Source organism: Balaenoptera borealis (assembly GCF_965194805.1).
Source record: "Balaenoptera borealis genome assembly, chromosome: 6".
NCBI classification, from domain to species: Eukaryota; Metazoa; Chordata; class Mammalia; order Artiodactyla; family Balaenopteridae; genus Balaenoptera; species Balaenoptera borealis.
In genome coordinates this window covers 46338400-46362508 of record NC_138863.1, presented here as the reverse complement: position 1 = coordinate 46362508, position 24109 = coordinate 46338400, and the positions used below count along the sequence as shown (strand labels likewise).

General features: G+C 35.1%; 1 protein-coding gene across 2 annotated transcripts in view; it reads left to right on the top strand.

Annotated features, from left to right (window-relative positions):
- Positions 1–24109, top strand: part of LOC309631318 (uncharacterized protein) — a 436314-nt gene that overhangs the window by 399036 nt on the left and 13169 nt on the right. Inside the window, exon 5 of one of the 2 annotated variants that reach the window (XR_014246192.1) lies at positions 756–13871. Coding sequence is in view for 1 of the 2 variants with exons in the window: in XM_082397629.1 (XP_082253755.1) it covers positions 756–834 (79 nt within the window). In the remaining variant the exon portion in view is untranslated. Of the gene's footprint in view, positions 1–755; positions 13872–24109 lie in introns of those variants that run through there. The other variant, XM_082397629.1, reaches the window with a different exon arrangement.

The window sequence follows — 24109 nt, the reverse complement described above, 5'->3', positions numbered from 1 at the left end:
TAAATATTATTGAAATGAATGAGTAAATTATCCTCTGAGTTTGTCATAAAGATAACTTTACTTCAAGTTCCTTCATGCCGTTGTCATAGAGCTGACAGAATATTTCATCTTACATTGAAAGGAACAGCTGTGGTAGAAAAATAGGACTGAACTAGGATCAGAAGACCTGGGTTTGAGTTTCTGGGCTTTACTTCATGGGTGGGGATCTTGAGTATGTAAATTTCTCTGGTAACAATTTTTTTTCTTTTTAAAAATGAAGAAAACATTTCATACCTCTCTGACATACTTTAAGAATTAAATGCTATAGTAGAGGTGGAAGTGCTTTGTCAATAATTGTTTTACACAAATGTTAAGACATGATTGCTTTCAGATGAAAGGTGTTGCTGCTCTTCTGCATTTAGAAACATCTTTCATTTACACTTTTGACAGTAAATCACTGTATTTATTATTTACTGCCCACCTAGAATGAAAACCACCAAATATCACTTTCTCAATCAAACTGCAATAACACTCACTTCTCAGAGATAATGCGATTCAACTGAAGCTAAATGGGAATATATTTTGCTAATTCATCGTCACAGTCCTAAAAGTGAATGTCAAAAACGGAACTATTACTCTGGGTAAAGAGTAGTAACAAATGTGGGATATTCTAACACGCACTCAAGTTCAGTATTTATCAGATAAAAGGCAGTATTTTACCTCACAATTTTAGTAAGTGTAAAATATGTTTAATATCTTTTCTCTTTTCTCTTTAGAACTGTCGGGGTCTACTTTAGAAGAACAGGACCTGAGAAACTACATAGCCACACAGCTTGATACCTCTATTCATCCTAGGTAAGATGGGATGTGCTCCCATTATCATCTTTAAACACAGTTCTACTCTTTGTAGTTAACAACCTGTAATCTGGTTTAATAAAGAAAGGGATTTCCCTTGAAACTTGGAATAATTTATGGCATGCTTCATTGACTTGCTGTTTATTGAGAACTAATCCAAAATTTTAGAAAAGGATGTCAAGCCACGTCTCCTTACCAACCATAAGAAATTATTGTATAGCATTTTTTGAAGCATAGAAAAATATAAATAGAATCTTATATGGTAGAATAATATGTGTCATTTTTTTCATTTTATCAGTACTTTTCCCTCATTCTGCTTAGAAATTCCCAGCTCTTTTTTAAGGGAAATGGTTGAACACGTACTTAGGCACATCACAGTGCAATTAACCTCACTACACATGTTTTCTGAGGTGGGCGTGTGACCAGACAATGTCAATAGTCTTTCTCTAGGATATTTCAAATAGGGAATTAAAAAATAGAGTCCCTTCCTCGCCAGTGATGAAGCTGAAAAGACGTGAGCCTTGGAGCCACAAATGGCCATAATTGCAGCTTAATCAAGAAAGCCACACAGAGAGGTTAAAGGCAAACACAGAGAGAGAAACAGAGACAAAATACTACAGAAACTGGGAGATACTAGAAATCAAACTCTCCTAGCTAGACAAAAAGCAAATTTCAGAATGAGCCGTAATCAGATACTAACACAAGAGGAGAGGATAAATCTGAGCAGAATTAATCAACAGAAGTTAGAGACCAAGGGTAATTTAATCTCTTTAGAGTCTATTAAATAGTTATTGGACCAGAAGACAGACCTAGGGTAACAAAGCATATTCCAGAAGATGTGGAAATTTTGTATGCTCTTGTGATGTAAAATACAGAATGTTCAAGGGCACTAAGGTGAGCTCAGAAGTTTCTGAGATCAATTCACTCTGAATCAACCACCTGACAGTATCATCCACATCCCTGTGGCATACTCTATGGTTTGCCTCTGTTCAAAAACAAGCAGTTCACAGTCTCTTCTCCTTTACTTTTCTCTCCGGAAGTGGTGTACATGCTGACTCTCATGATCCTTGACTTCATGACAGCCAAGTGTGGCCACACGTCCCCATTATGGCCAATAAGATATAAGGGATCTTCCTGGGGCGTGGGAGGTATGGGCTCTGGAAAAGCTTTTAATAGGGACAGGCTTGGTTTGCATACCTCTTCAGGTGCTTGCTCTTCTTCCTTTCATCCTTTCCTCTTTTTCTACCTGGACAATGGACACAATGATGAAAGACACAGCAGCTATTTTTAGACTAAAAATGGTGGTGACATATTAAACATGGTAGAGCAGGAAGATAGAAGGAAATTGAGCCCTTGCTGCTATCCTTAATCAGTCATTCAAGCCCTAGAAAACCTATCTTTAGACATTTTCTTATGTAAAATGAATAATATCCTAGGTATTTAAGCCCCTGTGAGTCTGGTTGGCTATTGTTTACAGCCAAATGCACTCCTGTTATAACAAGGGTTTATATCCCTGCCGGATTCATTGATCCATATAGGTCTTTCTCCTTTTTTTACTCGTAGCAGCTTCAGCATTAGCAGATGTTCCTACATAACTTCAAGAGAAGCCCTCTCTATTCCAGGACCCACTGTCTTTCTCCTAACGCTTTTAGGTGGCAGGTGGAGGTTTATGTCGGTTACAGTCAGTTTCCTACTTTTGAGTGGCAGATTTCACCTTTCTAAACATTGTGAATGTTCATAATATGTCATCAGTTAGTGAAATATTAAGAAATAAATATATGATTTAAATGGACTTATTTGATTACTATTATATAATAAAGAGATTGTAAGCCATTCCATTACACTATGGAGAAATTTAATTTTCCACATCTTTAATCTTAATACCTTGGTTTATTTAAAATCAGGTAACTCAACTATTTCAAAATTAACTTTATTATATAAGTCACTGTAGTATAAAAATTATTCTTAAAAGTTGATTTTTGCCTTCCTCCTATTATAATCAATCTAATATCAAATACGATTAGAGTCTAAAAATGACACATTTTCAGAAATAAATTATAATTTCCTTCTAGAAGGAAATAGTTCCTAAGTCACTTAAGAATTAAAGGTTATTTTTGTTTGTTTTTAATTTTAAAAAACTATATTCTGTAAGGAATTATTGTAATCATTTTTTCCTCTGTCAGGTCTTTTAAACAATGGACATGTCACCTGAGTCATTCTGTCAGAGTGATTCTGACATTAATTAATTTATCTTTGAGTTACTGCCATGGCTTTCTTTAACTTTCATTTATCTTTACTTTGCATATACACTAGTGAGCATGGAATTATATAGGTATTGTACTATTTCATTTTCTTTTTTTTTCTTTTTTTAATTGAAGTATAGTTGACTTACAATATCATATTAGTTACAGTTGCACAACATAGTGATTTGATATTTTTATAGACTATACCCCATATTAACTTATAAAATATTGGCTATATTCCCTGTGATGTACATTATATCCTTGTGACATTTATTTTATACCTAATAGTTTGTACCTCTTAATCCCCTCTACCTATCTTGCCTCTCTCCCCACTCCTCTCCCCTCTGATAACCACTAGTTTATTCTCTGTATCTATGAGTCTGTTTCTGTTTTGTTATATTTGTTTATTTGTTTTATTTTTTAGATTCCACAGGTAAGTGAAAATATACAGCATTTGTCTTCCTTTGTCTGACTTATTTCAGTAAGCATAATACCCTCCAGGTCCATCCATGTTGTCACAAATGACAAGATTTCATTCTTTTTATGGCTGAGTAATATTTTATTGTGTATATATACCACATCTTCTATATCCATTCATCTAAGCAACTTAGGTTGCTTCCATATCTTGGCTATTGTAAATAATGCAGCTATAAACATAGGGATGCAAATATCTTTTTGGAATAGTGTTTGTATTTCCTTTGGATGTATTCCCAGAAGTGGAATTGCTGGGTCATATGGTAGTTCTATTTTTAATTTTCTGAGGATCCTTCATACTGTTTTCCATAGTGACTGTACCAGTTTACTGTCTCATCGATAGTGCACAAGGGTTCTGTTTTCTCCACATCCTCACCATAATTTGCATCTCTTGTCTTTTTGATGATGCCCATTCTAACAGGCATGAGGAAATATCTCACTGTGGTTTTGATTTGCATTTCCTTGATTATTAGTGATGTTGAGCATTTTTTCATGTTCCTGTTGTCCATCTGTATGTCTTATTTAGAAAAATACCTATTCAGGTCTTCTGCCCACTTTTTAATTGGGTTGTTTGCTCTGTTGATATTGAGTTGTATGAGTTCTTCGTATATTTTGGATACTAACCCCTTAACAGACATATTATTACAAATATCTTTTCTGATTCAGTAACATGCCTTTTCATTTTGCTGATGGTTTCCTTCGCTGTGCAAATGCTTTTAAGTTTTGTTAAGTCCCATTTGTTTATTTTTGCCTTTGTTTCCCTTCCCTGAGGAGACAGATACAAAAAAAAAAAAAATTGCTAAGACTTATGTCAGACAACATAATGCCTATGTTTTCTTCTAGGAGTTTTATGGTTTCCAGCCTTACATTTAGGTTTTTAATCCATTTTGAGTTTATTTTTGTATATGGTGATAGGAAATATTCTAATCTCATTGTTTTACATGTAGCTGTCCAGTTTTCCCAGCACCACTTATTGAAGAGACTGTCTTTTCTCCATTGTATATTCTTAACTCCTTTGTCATAGATTAATTAAGCAAATGTGTGTGGGTTTATTCTGAGCTCTCTACTCTGTTCCATTGATCCATTTGTTGGTTTCTGTGACCATACCATACTGTTTTGATTACTGTAGCTTTGTAATATAGTCTGAAGTCAGGGAGTGTGTCTGATATTTAATTTTAGTAGCTACATATTTTCCTTTCATATTGCAACAGACTAAATTTTGTGTCCCCCTCCAGAATTCATATGTTGAAATCCTAACTCCCAATGTGATGGTATTAGGAAGTGGGCCTTTGGGAGGTAATTAGGTCATGAGGGCAGAGTTCTCATGAATGGGATTAGTGCCCTTATAAGAGAGACCCCAGAGAGCACTCTAGTCCTTTTTCCAACCATGTGAGGATACAGTGAGAAGTCCAGTCTGCATCCCAGGAGAGGGAGTTCACCAGAACCAATAATGCTGGCACCCTGATCTTCCAGCCTCCAGAAATGTGAGAAATAAATTTCTGTTTTTTATAAGCCAGCAGTTTATGGTACTTTGTTATAGCAGCCTGAACTAAGACACTTGTAAAATTTAAATGACTGATAATGAGCTCCTTACCTATCACCATTCTCAAAATAAGAGCACATGACTACCTCCATAGTAAGAGAATCATATGGCTTTTACTCAGGTATATGTTATGGACTGAATTCACATAGTTTACATTTCTCTATGACTGATCTTAACACCTAAAAAACTACTCCAAAAGCCAAATCACAATACAATTTATGCCATTTCTCCTATTCCTTACCCTTTCCTCCTCCCACATCTAAAAATTATATCTCTGTATAGACTTTATTGGTTACATGGATTTGCAGATTTATTGTATGCAAATTTACATTTTTGTTCTTTATCTCATTTCCCAAGTAGTCTATCAAATTCCTGTTTAACTCCCAAAACCAACTCAATTGTCACAGGGTTAATTTAATATATATGTATAAAAAGAGAAATATTCATTGCTTCAGTAATCTTTTAAAACATTTCTAAGTATATCATTAACCCATTGCAATAGAATAATGTGTTTGAATGTCTGTTCCCTAACTAGACCATGATATTTATCCCCACCTCAGAAATTTGTCTGGCAAACAAAAGGTTTTCAGTAAATATATTTTGACTGAATTTGATCATAATAGATGTGAGGGCTGTAACTAAGTCTTCTACTTCCTTTATAACTCTCCAGGAGTGCTAATAGTACACAGCACATATTTAGCAAATGCTGAAAAACAGAAAATGAGGCTAGGACTGAATATATGGCCTTAAAATTGATTAGACATTGGTCTTTCCCTTCCGTAAAAGGAGTTCCATAAAAGTGCATTCTTCCTTAATTTTCCTAGTAATTACAATTAAAAATCCTGATGAAATAAATATCAGAGGAATCTGAAAGTGGAAAAAAGAACTAGCTAGGGATTTTGTGACTTGAGGAATGACTTAGAAGTGAATTCTAAATGTTTTGTTTGTTTGTTTTTGCTTCCAATGTATCCTAGGCTGTACTAAGGAAGCCCATAAACTAGAAATGCCAATGGTAACAGACGTTTTTTTAAAAAGCCCTAAGAAAGCATAGTCTCCCTAAACAAAGACTGGGAAAACTTATGTCCTGAAAGACATAACTTTTTTGACCTCCCTCCAGGTCTGTAATAACAAGATAAAAGTTGTGCCTCACTGCTTCCCTACAGTGTGCCCTGGAGACTGTAGACAGAACACTATCTTCCATCCCTGCTCTACACTTAGGAGGTAGCATCCCTACCTCTCCCCACCGTGCATTGGAGAGACTGTGTCAGAACCCTATCAACCATCACCACACTGCACTAACATGAGCAGAGGTGCATCCCCTCTGCTCCACATTGAACACTGTGGCTGTGGAACTGTGGAGTTAGCTATATGGATAATCCCAGTTTTATACTAAGTGAGCATCAGCAAAGAAGCAGCACTCTTTCACCTCTCTATCATGTACTGTGGAGACAGTAAAATGGAGTCTTATTACCCTAAGCTTGTTCTAACCGAATGACAGCAAAGATGAGGTACCTAGCATCCACCCAATTAGAAAGTGGAAGGTAGGCATAGGGAGAGAAGGGAGCTGAAGAAAAGTATTCTGTGTATAAAATTCTGGGCAGACTCCAGAGTGGCCTATGCTTCTAATTAGTCATTCATTGAAAAGCACATGAACAGAGCAGACCAAAATAGCACTGCAAAGGTTTTGAAATCTCAACATTTAAATTACAGCCCCCCAAAGTGGGCCAGGACATGCATTCTGAACTTTAGCAGGAAGATTACCTACTAAAATAGAAGATATAAACATAACTAGTTTTATAATATATGACTTAATATTTCCAGAATATATTCCAAAATTATTCACCATATTGAGAACCAGAGACATCAATTTGAATTAGAAAAGAAAATCAACAGACTGCAAAACCAAGATATATCAAATATTGTAATTATTTGGCAATGATTATAAAATAGATATCATAAAAATTCTCTGATATTAGAAATTCTCTTGAATCAAATGAAAACAGAAATTTTGACAGAAATGGAAGATATAAAGAAAAAAATAAAATCTTAGAACTGAAAAATACAGTAATCAAAATTAAAAGATGAGTTCAACAGAAGACTGAATATGACAGAGGAAATAATGAGCCAACTGGAAGACAGATCAAGAAATTATCCAATTTGAACAACAACAAAAAAGAAAAGGGCCATTCCTCAAAAACCATAAACTATCAAAACATCCAACGTAAAATAGGAAACTTGAATAGTCTTTAACAAAGTTGAATTTCTAGATAAAATCTTCTGAAAAAGAAATATCTAGCTTACTTTTACTCAATGGTGAATTCTACCAAAAATTTAAAGAAGACATGACACCAATCCTACAAAGTCTTGTCCAAAAAACAGATGAGGGAACACTTGCTAATTAATTTTATGAGGTCACCATTACCATAACCAGATAACATTAGCACCAAAAAAACATATATATATATACATACATACATATATATATATATATAAACCAATCTCCATCATGAAAATACATGCAAAAATCTTCAAAAAAATATTAGCAAATAGAATCCAGAAATATATGAAAAGAATTATACACCGTGTTCAAGTGGGTTTATTCCAGGAATGCAAAGCTGATTCAGTACTTGAAAATAAATGTAACTCACAATATTAACAGCATAAAGAAGAAACAACTGATGCAGGGAAGGCATTTGCCAAAAGGCATTATCCATTGATGTAAAAACTCTCAGCAAACTTGGATAGAACTTCCTCAATCTGATAAAGAACATCTATTGAAAATATACAGTTAACATCACACTTACTGGTGAGAAGCTAAATGCTCTCCACCTAAAACTAAGAACAAAGCAAAGATATTGTCTGCTACCACTCCTTTCCAACATAATATTGGAAGTTCTAACCAGTGCAACAGTCCAGAAAAGGAAATTAAAGACATACGGATTGGAAAAGGAAGAAATATAACTGTCTCTATTCCCACATGGTATAATTGTCTACATAGAAAATCCCAAAGATTCCATTAAAAAATTTTTTTCTAGACCTAATAAGTGAGCATAGCTAGTTCAAAGGAAATAAGATCATGACACAAAAATTAAATATATTTCTATATAGCAGTAATGAACCATTTGAATTTAAAATTTAAAAATTACTATGACAACACCTTCCCCAAATAAAACAATTATAAATCTACTAAATCAATTATAAATCAATTATAAATAAAACAATTAATCTACTAAATCCAGCTAAAACAATTTTGAAAATGAAGTTAGAAAAATTGCACTACCATATTTTAAGACTTTCTGTATACTTTACAGTAAGTACAACAGAGGTATGGGTAGAAGAACTGACACTAATATCAGTGGAGCAGAATAAAGAATCCAGTAATAGACTCACATAAGTACTGCCAACTGATTTTTGACAAAGATGCAAAAGCAATTCAATGGAGAAAGGAAAGTTTTTCCAACAAATGGAATAATTGGACACCCCTAGGCAAAATATAAACCTCAACCTAAATTTCAAAACCTAAACAAAAATTAACTCAAAATGGATTACAGATATAAATATAAAACCAAAATCTATACAATTTTTAGAATAAAACATAGGAGGAAATCTTTACTATCTTGGGTTAGGCAATGAGTTCTCAGAAAAGACAATGAATATATAAGTCACATAAAAAATTTATTAGTTAAACTTTATTAAAATTAAAACACTTTTGCTCTGCAAAAGACTGTTAAGAGGTTGAAAAGACATGCCACAGACCAGGAGAAAATACATGCAAATTGCCTGTGTTGCACAGGGCCTGTGTCTGGAATATGTAAAGAACTCTCTAAACTTAACAAGCAAAACAGAGACTTCAGCTGGAGAAGGGGCAAAAATCCTGAGCAGACAGTTCATCAAAGAGGATATATGAATGGCAAAGAATTACATGAAAAGAAATATATTAGCCCTTAAAGAAATGCAAATTAAAGCTATGATGAGATACCACTATAAGTGTATTCGAATGGCTAAATTAATAAAATCTGACGATTCCAAAGACTGGTGAGGATACAGACCTACTGGATCCTTCATACACTCCTGGTGGGAATGGAAAATGGTGCAAGCACTCTGAAAAACAGTTTGAAAGTTTCCTATAAATTTAAATATGCACTTATCATATGACCCTTGGTATGTATTCTAGAAAAATAAAAAATTATGCTTACATAAAAACTTGTACATAAATGTCTATAGCAACTTGTAATAGTGAAAATTAGAAGTAATTTAAATGTCTTTCAGCAACTAAATGTGCAAAGTGTGGTACATTCATGCAATGGAATACTACTCAGGAATTAGAAGAAATGAACTATTGATACAGACAACTTACTTGAATGAATCTCGAAGGCATTATGCTAAGTGAAAGAAGCCAGACAAAAACTGAGTGCATACCATATGATTCCATTCATATTAAGCTCAAGAAAAATCTAAACTTAAGAGATCTAGAACAGACTCATGGTTGCCGGGGTTAGGCTTGGTGGGCAGGGTGTGACTAGGAAGAGATAATACAAAAGAGTTTCTTTGAGATTATGGAACCGTTCACTATTCAGATTGTGATGGTAGCTATATGAATCCATATCTGTGATTAAATTTCATACAACTAAACAAAAATAGTACATGTAAAAATGTGAAATCCAAATGTTATGTAGTTTACTTGATAATATTGTATCACTGTCAATTTCCTGATTTTGATGATTGCACTGAGATTTTATAAGATGTTAACATTAGCAGAACCTGGCTGGAGATTACACAGGAATGTCTGTATATTCCTTCAACTTTTATTTGTGTCTAAAATTATTTCAAAATAAAAGTTTAAAATACTGACTATATAGAAAATGGAGAAGCATTTGGTGTGAATTCCTAACTCTGAAGTCTTTCTCCTGTCCCTACCCTATGTCATCTGTTGCCTAACAACCTCATTTCTCATTGAGGAGCATTACAAATGGAAAAGTACCACTGAATTACTTCCCACTGACTGTAAAGCAATCACATTATTGCTTGGCAGCCAGTCCAGGGTGATGAACAAGAGGTTACTGAGGAAAAAAAGCTCAAGTGGAGGTTTTATTTGAAATTTCCCCTGAAACAAAAGGATGTTCATCAACTCAGGATGGGAGCATGCATACATAGTCTGACAGACTCTATGTATATAATTTTGCTGAACTTAATATATAGGATTTCTTGTCAAGCTTCCAAGAAATGTATTAAAACAATAATACTCTGAAGATTTGATTCATATTTAATCAACATAGTATAAACAGGTCAAATTTAAACAAGCACTATAAAATCATTCCCTAGGCAAGCTACTGTTTGATATCAACCAAGGAAATGATTGTAATATTTGGTGGGAGTATATACTAATCATGACTAGTAAAACTGAATTTTAGCTATATAAATAAAACAACTGAAAGACATAAAATGTCAAATGTACTAAATTAGTGTTTCCTTCTACCATGAAGTGGATGGTTTCATATTCCTGCAAATTCTATATAAATCTGAATATGTTCCCATCAAATTAACTTCTTTATTAACTTTTCTTTATACTCAAAACTTTCCAAAATTCGAGTTGTGACATAATTTTGTAGAATAAGCAGCACCTAGGAAGAAGTGATGAAAATAAACATTTCTGTCAAGGACTGAGAACTCACATGTAAAAAATTGACAGTATTAACATTACCTGAGCCCTATTTTCCCAGAAAACAGTGATTGTTTAGAAATCCCTGTACACTTCTGTTTTTTGAAATCTTTCTGGCATTTTATATATGTTCCAGGAAACAATTTACCATAAAGAACCACATTTCCCCACAAGAACTGACAAGATTCACTATCTACTCTTTTACTGACTCCCATAAGATTTGGAGACAACTGCCTGCAATATCTGTGACAAGACCAAATGCAGACCCTCTGAAGTCTTATTCTTTGCCTCAAGAATGACTAGCTGCGATCAGAACTGTTTGTCTCTCTGTAAACAGCTAGACACAAAGAAAAACATTCCCCATTCAGCTGACAGAGAATTCCCCTAATTGTAAAATGATCACAGCGCTAAATCACCCTACCTGTAAATTGTCTTCTTCCTATGAAAGTCTAAGCCAATATCACCCTACCACAACTCTATAATCTTCAAATCTGTAATGCTCTCCCTATTGCAATAGACTGAATAAAATCTCTCCTTAACTGGTGCATTTTAAACTGATTTTAACTGATTGCAACATAAAATGCAATCAGATGTTTTGATTTTTGTTTTACAATATGTTGTTTTGGATAGCAAATGATTCCTGTGATGGTAAATTTTGTGTCAATTTGGCTGGGATGGCCAAATTAAATTTTATTTCTGGGTGTGTCTATGAAGGTGTTTCCAGATGAGATTAGTGTTTGAATTGGTGCATTTAGCTCCTCCCCAGTGTGAGTGAGCAATATTCAATCTGTCCAGGGCCTGAACCAAACAAAAAGTAGAGGAAGCAGATATTTGTTCCACCTGCCCTTACTGCCTGACTGCTTGAGCTATCAGTCTTTTGATTTTGGACTGGGATTTACACCATCAATCTTCTGGTTCTGTTCAGACTCAGACTGGAATTACACAGCCAGTTTTCCTGGGTCTTCAGCTTGCAGACAGCAGATTGTGGGACTTCTCAGCCTCCACAATCATGTGAGCCAATTCCTCATAATTAATTAATTAATTAATTAATTGACTAAATATCCTATTAGTTTTGTTTCTCTAGAGAACTCTAATACAATTCCATTGCAAGATTTGAATGTTAATAAAATTCTAAACTAGTAGCACAATTTCTTATTAATGTAATTTAGAAAAATGCAAGTTGGAAACTAAGCTAAATGCCATATTTTTGCTAAAACATGATATTAAAGCAAACTGGCAGAAGTCTTGTTTGCATGACAATTTTTTTAGAATCAACTGTTAAATAATGAAGACAACTTGAGTACCAGGAAACTAAGGTTAAGACCTTTCACCAAATTCGTAGGAAGTTGTCAAAAGACAAGCACTTCATGTGGAGATACTAAGACTGAAGAAAGTATCTGAATGTCCTCTCAAAAGTGCTTTGACTCAGCCCAGGGAAAATTGTTCCACATTATTAAGTGGATGAAAGAGGGTTATAGACAATCTAAAAGGACAAGTTAACCTTTGCAGAGCAAAATGAAATAGTTGTAAATATTGGCTGAGTGAGACACATTCTTTGGCAGCATTAGAGACAAGATCAGCATTTTAGGAAAAAATTAGCAATTCAGAAAGGCAACAAATTGCAGAACAAAACCAGCAACAGCAGTCAGAAAGATTTTGCAACCAATTCTGGGAGCATTCTTGATCATTCCTTAGTATTTTAGAACGTTTGGAAACAATTATGTGAGTCATTAAATTCTTTTTCTCTTTTAAAAAATTTAGTTGGCTTTGCATTGGAATTCTGTAAAATGTAATACTAATCAATACAAAACATTACTAAATAAAAGAATTACTCAGATGATTAAAGAAAATTAATTTTCGCTTCCAGCACAGCATATATACCTAGGGCTTTATCAATGTGGGAAAGTGGATAGACCTTGGATAAAATATGAATTTTGTTGTAATACTGAGTTGAGGAGGTGGAAGTAAAGAAAATTTCCAAGGGACAGGAAGGGATCCTGAAATCTGAGCTTGAATTAATAAGCACAGAAGAAAGGTAGGTTTTTCCTAAGGAACTTTCCAATATCATGATTGTCTAAAGGAAGAGGAGGAAGGTGAACCAGAGTGTACTATATTGAGCCAGGGAATCTGAAAGGGGCCATGAGATTGGTAATACTCCCTGGCTCAAAAAAAGCAAAAGTGAATCTTCTCTGGATGAAAGCCTTTTCAATTTAGGCCCCAGTTTTTACACATATTAAGATCAGCCAAATATGAGCTTTTATTAAAGACAGTCAAATTTTTAAGAAAATAATCTTTTTAAGAGACAGAGACAGACAGCAAAAAAGAAATATTGGCATTAATTTTATATGTATAAAATATTTAAAGAAATAAAAGATATAATTATGTATGTGAAATATATAAAGAAACAAGAAATGCAATGACAAAAAAGAAAAAAGATAAAACCAAATGGAACTTTCAGAAATAAAAATAAATTAAGGGGCATCTAAGATGGTGGTATAGAAAGACCCTGAACTCACCTTCTCCCATGGACACAACAAATTTACCCCTACATATAAGTAATTTTCCTTGGAAAAGAACCTGAGACCTAGATGAAGTGCATCTCCACAACAAAAGACAAAAGAGATGCATGGACAAGGGTAGGAGAGGCAGAGACACAGCCTTACCTCGGACCCCACCCTGGACATGGTGGCCCCACAATCAGGAATTATCCCCCAAATACGAAACTCTCTCTTGAGGAGTGAAGGGATTTTGCCTCACGTCAGGCATCCCAACCCTGGGGGCTAGCACTGGAAAGATGAGCCCCTACAATGTCCGGTTTTGAAAATCAATGGGGATTCAGACCAGGAGAATCTGAACTGCAGAGAACAGAGATTCCACTCTTAAAGGGTTTGCAAACAAACCCAAGCAAGCTGAGATCCAGTGCAAAAGCAAAAGATTGAAAAATATCTCTACTATAAGTGAGGGAGACTCAGTTACTAATTTTAAAGTGGTTGGCGAGAGGCAAGAACCTGTAGGGATTCTATCCAGGAACAGAAGCACTGGTAGATGCCAGTTTTACAAACTCATTTTAACATGACAGAGCCTGTGGGCACCATTTTTGCTAGCCCCACCCTCCCCACTCAACAGGCAAGCCGTAATCAACCTGGATGAGTGCCTCAAGCCTAGCCATCCTGCACAGAGACTGAATCACACCTGGAACAGACAAGCACCCTGAGTCCTGCCCTTCCTACACAGCAGACAAGCCACACCCAGGTCAGATGAACACTCCAAGCCCTGACCCCCCAACACAGAGATCAAGCCATAACCTCGTAGCCAGGACAGGTAAGTGACTCAAATCCTACAGTGGCCAAGCCGTAACCAGGCCAGGTAAGCACCCTGAACCCCACTCTCCCCATGCAGCCGCCACAGCCCTATTACAGATAGCATGCCTACACAGCGCAAGTGAGGGACACTCATAGAGTGCCTGGCTCTGCTGGCTGGGGGAGATTGCACTTCTGGGACACACAAAACAGCTCCTATACAAACCACTCCTTCAAGACAGGGAGGTAGTCATTTCAAGGAGACAGAGGAATATGTTCCAAAAACAAAAAACAGGCAAGTCTCCAGAAAAAGACCTTAATGGAATAGATAAGCAACCCACCTGATAAAGAGTTCAAATTAGTGGTCATAAAAAGCTTACCAATCTCGGGAGATGAATGGATAAACACAGCAAGAACTTCAATAAAGAGACAGAAAATATAGGAAAGTACCAAACAGAAGTTATATAACTGAGCCAAAATATACACTAGAGGGGTTCAACAGCAGAATGAAAGAAATAGAAGCACAAATCAGCAGGCTGGAAGACAGTGCAATGGAAAACACCCAGACAGAGAAAAAAAAAGCATTAAAAGAAGTGAGGATAACTTAAGGGACCTCTAGGACAATTTCAAACAGAATGTCATTTGCATTACAGGGGTCCCAGAAGGAGAAGAGAGAGAGAAAGGGCCAGAAAAATTGTTTGAAGAAATAATGGCTGAAAGCTTTACTAATGTGGGGAAAGAAACAGACATCCAGGACAGGAAGCTCAAAGAGTTCTAAATAAGATGAACCCAAACAGAAACATACTGAGATACATTATAATTAAAACAGTAAAAGTTAAGGATAAAGAGAGAATCTTAAAAGTGAAAGAGAAAAGCAACTTATTACATATAAAGGAAACCCCATGAGGCTATTGGCAGATTTTTCAGAAGAAACTTTACAGGCTAGAAGGGAGTGGCATGGCATAGTCAGTCCTGAAAGGAAAAAACTGCCAGCCAAGAATTCTGTATGCAGCAAAGAATTCAGAATTGAAGGAGAAATTAAGAATTTTCTAGATAAGCAAAAAGTAAAGGAGTTTATCATCACTCGACTGGCCTTATGAGAAATGTTAAAGAGACCTCTCTAAGATAAAAAGAAAAGGCACTAATTAATAATAAGAAAACACACAAAAGTAAAATCTCACCAAAAAAGGTAAATAAATAATAAAGATAGTGGATCAATCACTTATAAAGCAGGGATAAAGGGTAAAAGACAAAAGTAGTAAAACTAATTAAAAATACAATAATTCATTAAGAAAGATATGTAAAATAAAAATATGTTAAAATGTATCATCAAAAATATAAAACATGGGGAATGGAAAATATAAAGCTTTGGAATGTGTTCAAAATTGTTACTATCAACTTAAAAGAGACTGTTACATACATAGAATGACATACATAGAATGTTATATGTGAACCTCACAGTAACCACAAAGAAAAAACTCATAGTAAATACACAAAAGAAAATGAGAAAGGAATCTAGACATAACATTAAAGAAAACAATCAAACCAAGGGAAGAGAGAAAAAGAAGAAGAAAGTAACAGAGAGGAACTACAAAAACAGCCAGAAAGCAATTAACAAAATGGCAATACCTATCAATAATTGCTTTAATGTAAATGGACTAAATTCTCCAATCAAAGGACATTGGGTGGCTAAGAAAACAAGTAAGCTCTCCAAGAAGAGATACTTGTGCAGAGATCAAAATTGAGTGAGACAATGAGCTATCCAGACATTGGCATAAGATTTTCAGGCATAAAGAGTAAGCAAAGAGACAGGAGGGGATTTGGTGTACTCAAAGAATAGAAAAGAATCCAGAGTGGATGAGGCACAGGGAACAAAGGCCATGGAGTTGAAATAAATTCAGAGAGATAGGCAGAGGCCAGATCTTGTATGCCATGGGAGGGACTTTGGGTAAAGTGTGTAGGAAAACCACTTGAAGGTTTAGAGCAGAAGAATGACTTGATATGATTGATGTATTAAAAGAATCTTGCTAACTGTGAAAGAACAGATTATAGGGTGTTAGGGATCACCAAGACTGGAAGTGGGGAGACCAGGGAGAAAGCTATTACAGTAGTCCATGCAGAGATGGTGGGAGTAGTGGGAATGGTGAGAGTGATTCGTTCCAGAATATATTTTGAAGGTATAGACTACAAAACGTGTTGTATTGGATATGGATGAGGAGAGAAAGATGATGCAAGGATTATTTTCAAGGATTTTGACTTTAGCACACAGGCAGATAGTAGTGCTTATTCACTGAAGTATGAGAACATTGTAATAGGAACAGATTTGGTAGGTAGTGTGGAGGTGGGGGGAGGTAGGAATCAATAATCCAGTTTTGGATATGCTAGATTTGAGATATCTGCTAAACATCCAAGTGGAGAGGTTTAATAGTCATATGGTATATTTATAGAGTTCAGGAGAAAATGTACAGCTACTCAAAAATTGATCGTTATCAGAACAGAGGCAGTTAGAAGCATGGAGCTTAAAATTTCATGTAGGGCATGAACGTAGAGGAAGAAAAGAAAAATCTGAGTCTAAGATTACTCCGATATGTAGAGATATAAAAGACCAGGATACAGAAAATGAGACAGATAAATGGTAGCCAGTGAAGAACGCAGAATTTTTTAGTGTGAGACACAAAGATAAAACAGTAAAATAAATAAGCAAATCATGTAATGAGAAGGACTAGTTTTAGTGAATATTCCCAAAATTAAAATAGATATTTTTAAAGTGACTTCAATTTTTATTTATATTTTTAAATTTTCATTTAATTTTTTTAAATTAAAAAGAAAAATAAACAGTTTACCCATTTCCCCTCACACCCCACCTCTGATCTATGGTGAAGTGACTTCATTTTTTATCTTTGCTTACCTTCACAGAGAGCAATATAATTGATAAATTCTGATAGAGACTGATGCTTTCACAAAACTGGATTGCAGGATGACCCAAGTAATTTTCTGAAAGAAAAATATATATGAAAACATATACTGTATTGTCAGGATTGCTGTTCTTATACAAATAGATGGATAAAATAATAGGAGCAATAACTTCTGTAAAAATACTTTTAAAACCAAATCAAATACAAAAATCTTAGAGGCTTCCATTTTATTTAACCAAACATTGCAAATATTCATCAATTTAATTGCATCCTTGGAAAAGTGTTCAAAGTCCAGGCTTAACCAGAGCAAGTAATAAAACTCGAACAATGTTCTTAGAAGTTAACATACAGAGTTGGACCCATTTAAAAAAAAAAAAAAATAAGAGTAAGGTGAAAAATACACATTATGTGTTCCAAGTTAAAGCTTAAGTGACTAGAAGGATGAAAGTAATGAAAACATTTAGGTAAATGAAATGTTTGTTTCATTTGTTGAAATAAATCAATTGTAGTTCCCTAAACAAATCAAGGAGATAATCAATAGTGCCTGAAATGAAGTGCTCAGTGTATCTAGCTGTTTTTAGTGTCCATTCACAGGAGAGGAAAGGAGCAATATAGAAAACATCTCCTTTTCCCCATTCATTTCCTTTGATCTACGGAGGATTTGCACAGCTACTTCTACTTATTTATATCTCCCAACCAGACAAATAGTTCAGGCAATATGGGAAAGGGTCCTCCTCAGCAGCTTCTGACAACTCTCTTTCCCTCTAACCCAAACCAGGAAGTCTGGGAAATGTACAAGCGCTTTCCATCCACTCTTCTACCATAGTCTATAACACATGCCCATATGTCTTTGTAAGAAATCACGGTTACCTAACAAGGGTAACCGTGCCTGCCTTTTCAGAGCCTTACTACTGGGGATACTCCCTGTGAAATATGCAGCTTAGGAGAAGTAGGATACCAAATAGTGGAGATTGCAGGTTCTAAGAATTCTATACCGTTGAAATAACATAGAATATGATTCGCATTCTAGTAAGTTAGGAATCTACTCATATATCTAGTCAAAAATTCTTATTTTGAAATTTAAAAATCATTGCCTATACATTTAGGTATATTGTATTTTTAAAAGAAAACCTGTTTGTTTTCATGCTTTCCAGAGGTATTGCTTCAGATAATATGGGCATTCAAGGTGAATTTCAGGTACCAGTGTAGTCACATTACCTTAATTCCTGTGGCTGAAGTTGTGTGAATGAAAATATTTCAGCTCTCGCTGATGCTTTACTCTTGTAACATACTGAGATGAATCCCAATCCTTTCCCTGCCCAATAAGCACAGATAACTTCAAACAACACTGGTGAACTAGTGATACCTACACTAAGGACATTCCTTTTTCAGTCACAAATTGTGTAACAGGTAACCCTGCAACTGATGGTGAGAGCACTTAAACAAAGGAACTGCTGTCAAAGGCCCACATTTTTGATAGATGGTTGTTTGAGTACAACTGCATCTGGTTCGTAACACCTGGAGCGATTCTTTAACTTGAGCCTCTGCAGTCCAGTAGTGATTAAGAGTGCACAGCCTCTGGAGACAAACTGCTTAGTTCAAATTGGGCTCTACTGCTTTCAGGCTATGGAAAAAGCAAGTTAGCTCTTCTATACTTTATAAAAAGTGTAAATAAAAAGAGAGTAACAGCAGTGCCTAGATAATACGAAACTTGTGATGACTGAATGAATTGCTGTAAAGCAGAAGAAGCATTGCTTATTACAGTGGCTTGACAAATGTTATTTATTAATTACCTGAGAGCAAAACAAAATAGTGATATTATGTAGGTTTACTAAAGATTTAACTTTGGCACATGTGCAACAACTTAATTTATATAAACCCCACTTCATCCTCACTTAACTCTCAGTTCTTGATAGTTTTGAGCTTGGTTTTGTTTGTCATCCTCTTTGTTGGTTCCATCCTTGCCTTCACATGATAATTATCTTTATTTCTGTATACAGCTACTTCCCTAGAGATAAGCTGGCAACAGGGGGCACTCAGACATCTTCTGAATTCACTTATTTTGACTGAAAAGTATAAGATTTTCTACTTTAACCTGTGGACTTTTTGTTTCTGATAAGTTGTGTTCTGTTTTGCTTGTGTCTATGCTTTGCCACAGGACTGAATGAGAAACTTCTAGGTTTTAGTAAACCATGGCTCTTCTTTCCACCTTTGACTTGATGAGCACACTGGAAATTGTATCAATACTAGATTTAATTTCCCCCTAGGGCAAGGTTCATCTAGTCTCCCTTCTTTCCCTTGCTGTTTCCCTGTACTTCTCAGGAAACTTCTTGCCTCCAAGGGGAGTTTGCTGGGCTTCCTATGGTATAAGGAAACCCTTTGTTGTAGGCAGACTTTGCCTTGCCTTATTAAAAAAAAAAAATAGTAATGGAAACATGAAACATGACTGTGGAAATAAACCTCTACCAGCATTTCCTCGATTGTTGGTTAGAAATGAGACTGGACATTATGTTTAATATGTTTTAAACTTTCAATCATTCAATTATAGATGTCAATCCATATATTAATATAGAGAGAATTCATAGCTTTAATTTTTTTTCTATTCTCTACAACAAATATAAAGAAAAATCATATTGCTCATGCAAGCATATAAAATTTCAAGAACTTAATATTTTCTCATCCTAGTTTATTCATGCCTTAGCAAAATAACTTCAGGACAAATATTTTATCATAGTACCTGCAATATTTTATCTCAGAATTGGCTATGACTTTCCAGGTTCCTCTTTTTATTTACTTACTATTTCAATAGCATGGCCTAGTTTATAATACTGTCCTAAGGAATTTATATTTTCAGATAAAAATGTGTTAGGCAAAAAAATGAGAAGAAGAAATACAGTGACTTTTTATTTCAATAAAACCAGCTGAAATAAAATTTCAATTTAATCAACATTTTAATATAGATATGACTATGCAGAATACAAGTATCAGTCCACATTATATCAGCAAGTCACTGACTATATTATAACATTATCAAATGCTCTTTTAAAAGAAGCTACATTTACATGATACCAAAATAACTGAGAAAAAGGGAAAATTTTGTCTAGTCATCTGCACTTGGACTCTTCATGCCAGTTATGTACTAGTGTCCCTTTTTTCTCCTAAGGTTTTATGTATCACACAGATATATCTTACAGCATTGATGTCTCCTGTTTAGTAATGGGACAATATTGATTTAAACTTAAGTACTTTGGAGGTCTTGGTCACAGAACAGGAAGTATTGTGGTGATTAATCCTGGGGTAAATTTTGCTTAATATTTTAAAATAAATTTAGACTTAAAAGAAGATGTACACAATACAAAAATTAAACATGAGAGATGTGAATAGAGAGGGATGATTACTATATTTTAAATTATCACTTTCGTTTCCACTACTGGAAGGAGTGATCAGATTCTTAGAATAAAGTTAAAAGCAAGTACAAATGAACTGAAGCTTTGGAAATGCAGTCTCAGGTATATCTCATTTAGTGCTTTCATCTTCCTAGAGGAATACGACTATACTCATATTTTAGTATTAGGAAACTGAGCCCTATGTAGATTAATAAGTGGGTGATGCAGGATTCTAGATTAGGTCTTTTAACCCAGGACTGTGCTTGCTTTACTATACCATGTGAGGAGATAAACAATACAACATTAAATGGTAGTGTTTGACAGAGTATGACTATGTGCCAGACAAAAAATAGGAAATAGCATGGTGCCGTGGTTAGTTTTATATGTCAATTTGACTGGGCTGAGGGATACCACGATAGCTGGTAAAACATTATTTCTGAATGTGTCTATTAGGGTATTTCTGCAAGAGATTAGCATATGAATCAGTACACTGAATAAGAAAATTTGTTCTCACCAGTGAAGAACCAATCCACTGAGGGCCTGAATAAAACAAAAAAGGCAGAGGAAGGGCTAATTTGCTTTCTGCTGGTGTTGAGATATCTGTCTTCTCCAGTGCTTGTACAACAGACTCAAGACTGAATTACACCACTAGCTTTCCTGGTTCTCCGCTCTCCGGCTTGCAGGTGGCAGATTGTGGGACTTCTCCACCTCCATTATCACGTGATCCAATTCCTATAATAAATCTCTCTCTAGATATAAATATATAGATACAGATATATAAATATATACATATAAATCTATATAAAATATATTGTATCTGTATTTATATAACCTATTGATTCTGTTTCTCTGGAGAACCCTAAATAATACATATGGGTGGTAAATATTTTGCCTAACTATCTGACATGAACTGCTAAAAGTTATGCTAGTCCCCTGAGAAAATCAGTCCAAAACTCAAATCAATGACCTTCCACATAAAGAAATTAGAAAAGTAGAAAAATTGAGAAAATTAAAAACCCAAGTAAGAAGATAAGAGTGAAAATCAATGAAGTAGAAAACAGAAAACAATAGAAAAATATTAAACCAAAGTCTGATTCTTTGAGAAAATAAATAAAATTAATAAACTTCTAGCCCAACTGATCAGGAAAAAAAGAAGAAACAAATTATCAATGTAAGGTATGAAAGAGGTGATGCCACTACAGATTTGTCAGATATTAAAATGATAATAATAAATATTATCAACAATGCTATATCAGTAAATTTGAAACAGATAAAACTGACAAATTTATTGAAAGCGACAAAGTACCAAAGCTCATTCAAAAAGATGTAGACAATCTGAATATTCCTGTATCTATTTTAAGAATTGAATTTGTATCTAGAAACATTCAAACCAAGGAAATGCTGGGTGCAGATGGCTTTACTAGGAAATTCAGTGAGTCAATTAAGAGAGAAATAATACCAAAATCTAGAAAATGGAAAGGTAGAAAATACTGTGCAACTCATAATATGAGGCTAGCATTAGTTTTATTCCAATACCAGGAGAGAAAATAAATATTCCTCATAAACACAGATGGGAAATTTTTTGTTGGAAATTTAGCAAATCAAATCCAACAATATCTAAAAAGGGTAATATATCATGACCAAGTGAGGTTTAACCAAGTAAAACAAGTTTGGTTTAATATTTGAAAATCTATCAATGTAAACAGACTAAAAACAGACAAAATATATGAGCATCTCAGTAAATGCTGAAAAAGCATTGGACAAAATCCAACATTCCTAATAAAAAGCTCTTAGCTAATTGGTAATTGAAAGAAGCTTTCTTACCTGCTTTTTAGAAAAATCTATGAACTGTTAGTTAACATCATTTCTTTTTTAACTTTCTTACGGTTTCCATCTCTCCACTGACATTATCCATCTGATCTTGAATGTTTTCTAATTTTTGCATTAGAGTCCTAATCATATTAATCATAGTTATTTTAAATTCCTGATAATTCTAGTATATGTGTCATCTCTGAATCTGGTTTTGATTGTTGTGTCTCTTCAAACTTTGTTGTTACTCACTTTTTGTCTTGCCTGCTCTTTTTTGTTGGTGGTCTTGAAATCTGGGCATGTTGTTTTGGGTAATAGGTAATGAAATTAAAAAGCCTATAATGTTCCATAGAGGAGATATGTTTTGTTTAATATTTGTTACAGCTATAAGTACTAGAGGCTTCAAATTCTTAAAATGTCCTTATTTCGTCTCCCTCCATGGCTTTGGGGTTTACCTTTGTTCTGTTCTTCAGAGAGAGTCTGCATCTTTCAGATATTTCCACTGTTGTAGTGAAGGCATTTTGAAGTGATGATGGGTGATGCGGAACAGGATGTTCTATGAACTTTCTTTAAAATATCATTGCTTTAATAGGCCTGTATCTCAGAGTGAAGCCTTTCCAAGAGTTTTTGTCCCTCCTACACAGGTGTAGCTTTTTATCTCTCTCTTCCCTATATTCTTTTCCCTGGTGCAGCATTCTCAATCTGTTTCCTTGAGGCCCTCTCCCCTACTGAGTATCATTTTTTATTTTCCCCTTAGGTGGGACAGAAAGGCTGAGGCAGGCTGGAGTGGGTGGAATTTTCTTTTGCCATCTGGGACAATGTTTTAGCAAAACCTTGAGGTAAGCCTTTTGGTAAAAATCCTTCCCTCTGGAGAGTAGGTTTCTTTTTTTTTTTTTTTTAGTATTTTGTTTATTTATTTATTTTTGGTTGTGTTGGGTCTTCGTTTCTGTGCGAGGGCTTTCTCTAGTTGCGGCAAGCGGGGGCCACTCTTCATCGCGGTGCGTGGGCCTCTCGCTATCGCGGCCTCTCTTGCTGCGGAGCACAGGCTCCAGACGCGCAGGCTCAGTAATTGTGGCTCACGGGCCCCGTTGCTCCGCGGCATGTGGGATCTTCCCAGACCAGGGCTCAAACCCGTGTCCCCTGCATTGTCAGGCAGATTCTCAACCACTGCGCCACCAGGGAAGCCCTGGAGAGTAGGTTTCTGTTAAGCAGAAGGGTCTAGGTAGAATTCACAATGGCTATTCTTTCCCTCCCCCTTCCAGAGCTAGGAAGAGATTATTCTCAGTTCCTCATCATGAGAACCCATTGGGCTTCCTGGAGGGGAAGTCCATGAAAGAGAAGGGGATCCTCTGTAACTGCAGCCTTTAGAATTTTCTCACTTTCTCACACTAGTCTGTACTTAGTCTCCAGAAATTTGTCAGAATTATTAGTTAAGGAAATAGTTCTACCAATGTATGGTGTTGAGGATCTTCTGCCTTATGTAAGCAAATCTTGGATAGTGTATCTCTCTGAATTCATCTTTCTCTCTAGATTTCAGGGTGGTGGTTTTCTCTGAAAATTCTGTTCTCTGATATAGAGTCCTAATCATATTAATCACATGAGAAAGTCATTGATTTTGTCCAGCATTTTCCTGTAAGGAATGGAGTGACAATTTTCAAACTCTTTATATGCGGGAGCTAAAAAATGAAAGTGGTATAACCACTTTGGAAAACAGTTTGGCATTTTTTTAAAAAGTTAGATATACTTCTACCATATGACCTATTCATTCTACTCCTAGGTATTTTCCCCAGGAGAAATGATAACATGTCCATGCAAAGACTTGTAAACAAATGTTCTTAGTAGAATTGTTCATAATATACAAAAAGTGGAATCAATACAAATGTACATCAGTTGGTGAATGGATATACAAATTTTGGTATATCCAATGCAGTAGTATCCAATGGAATA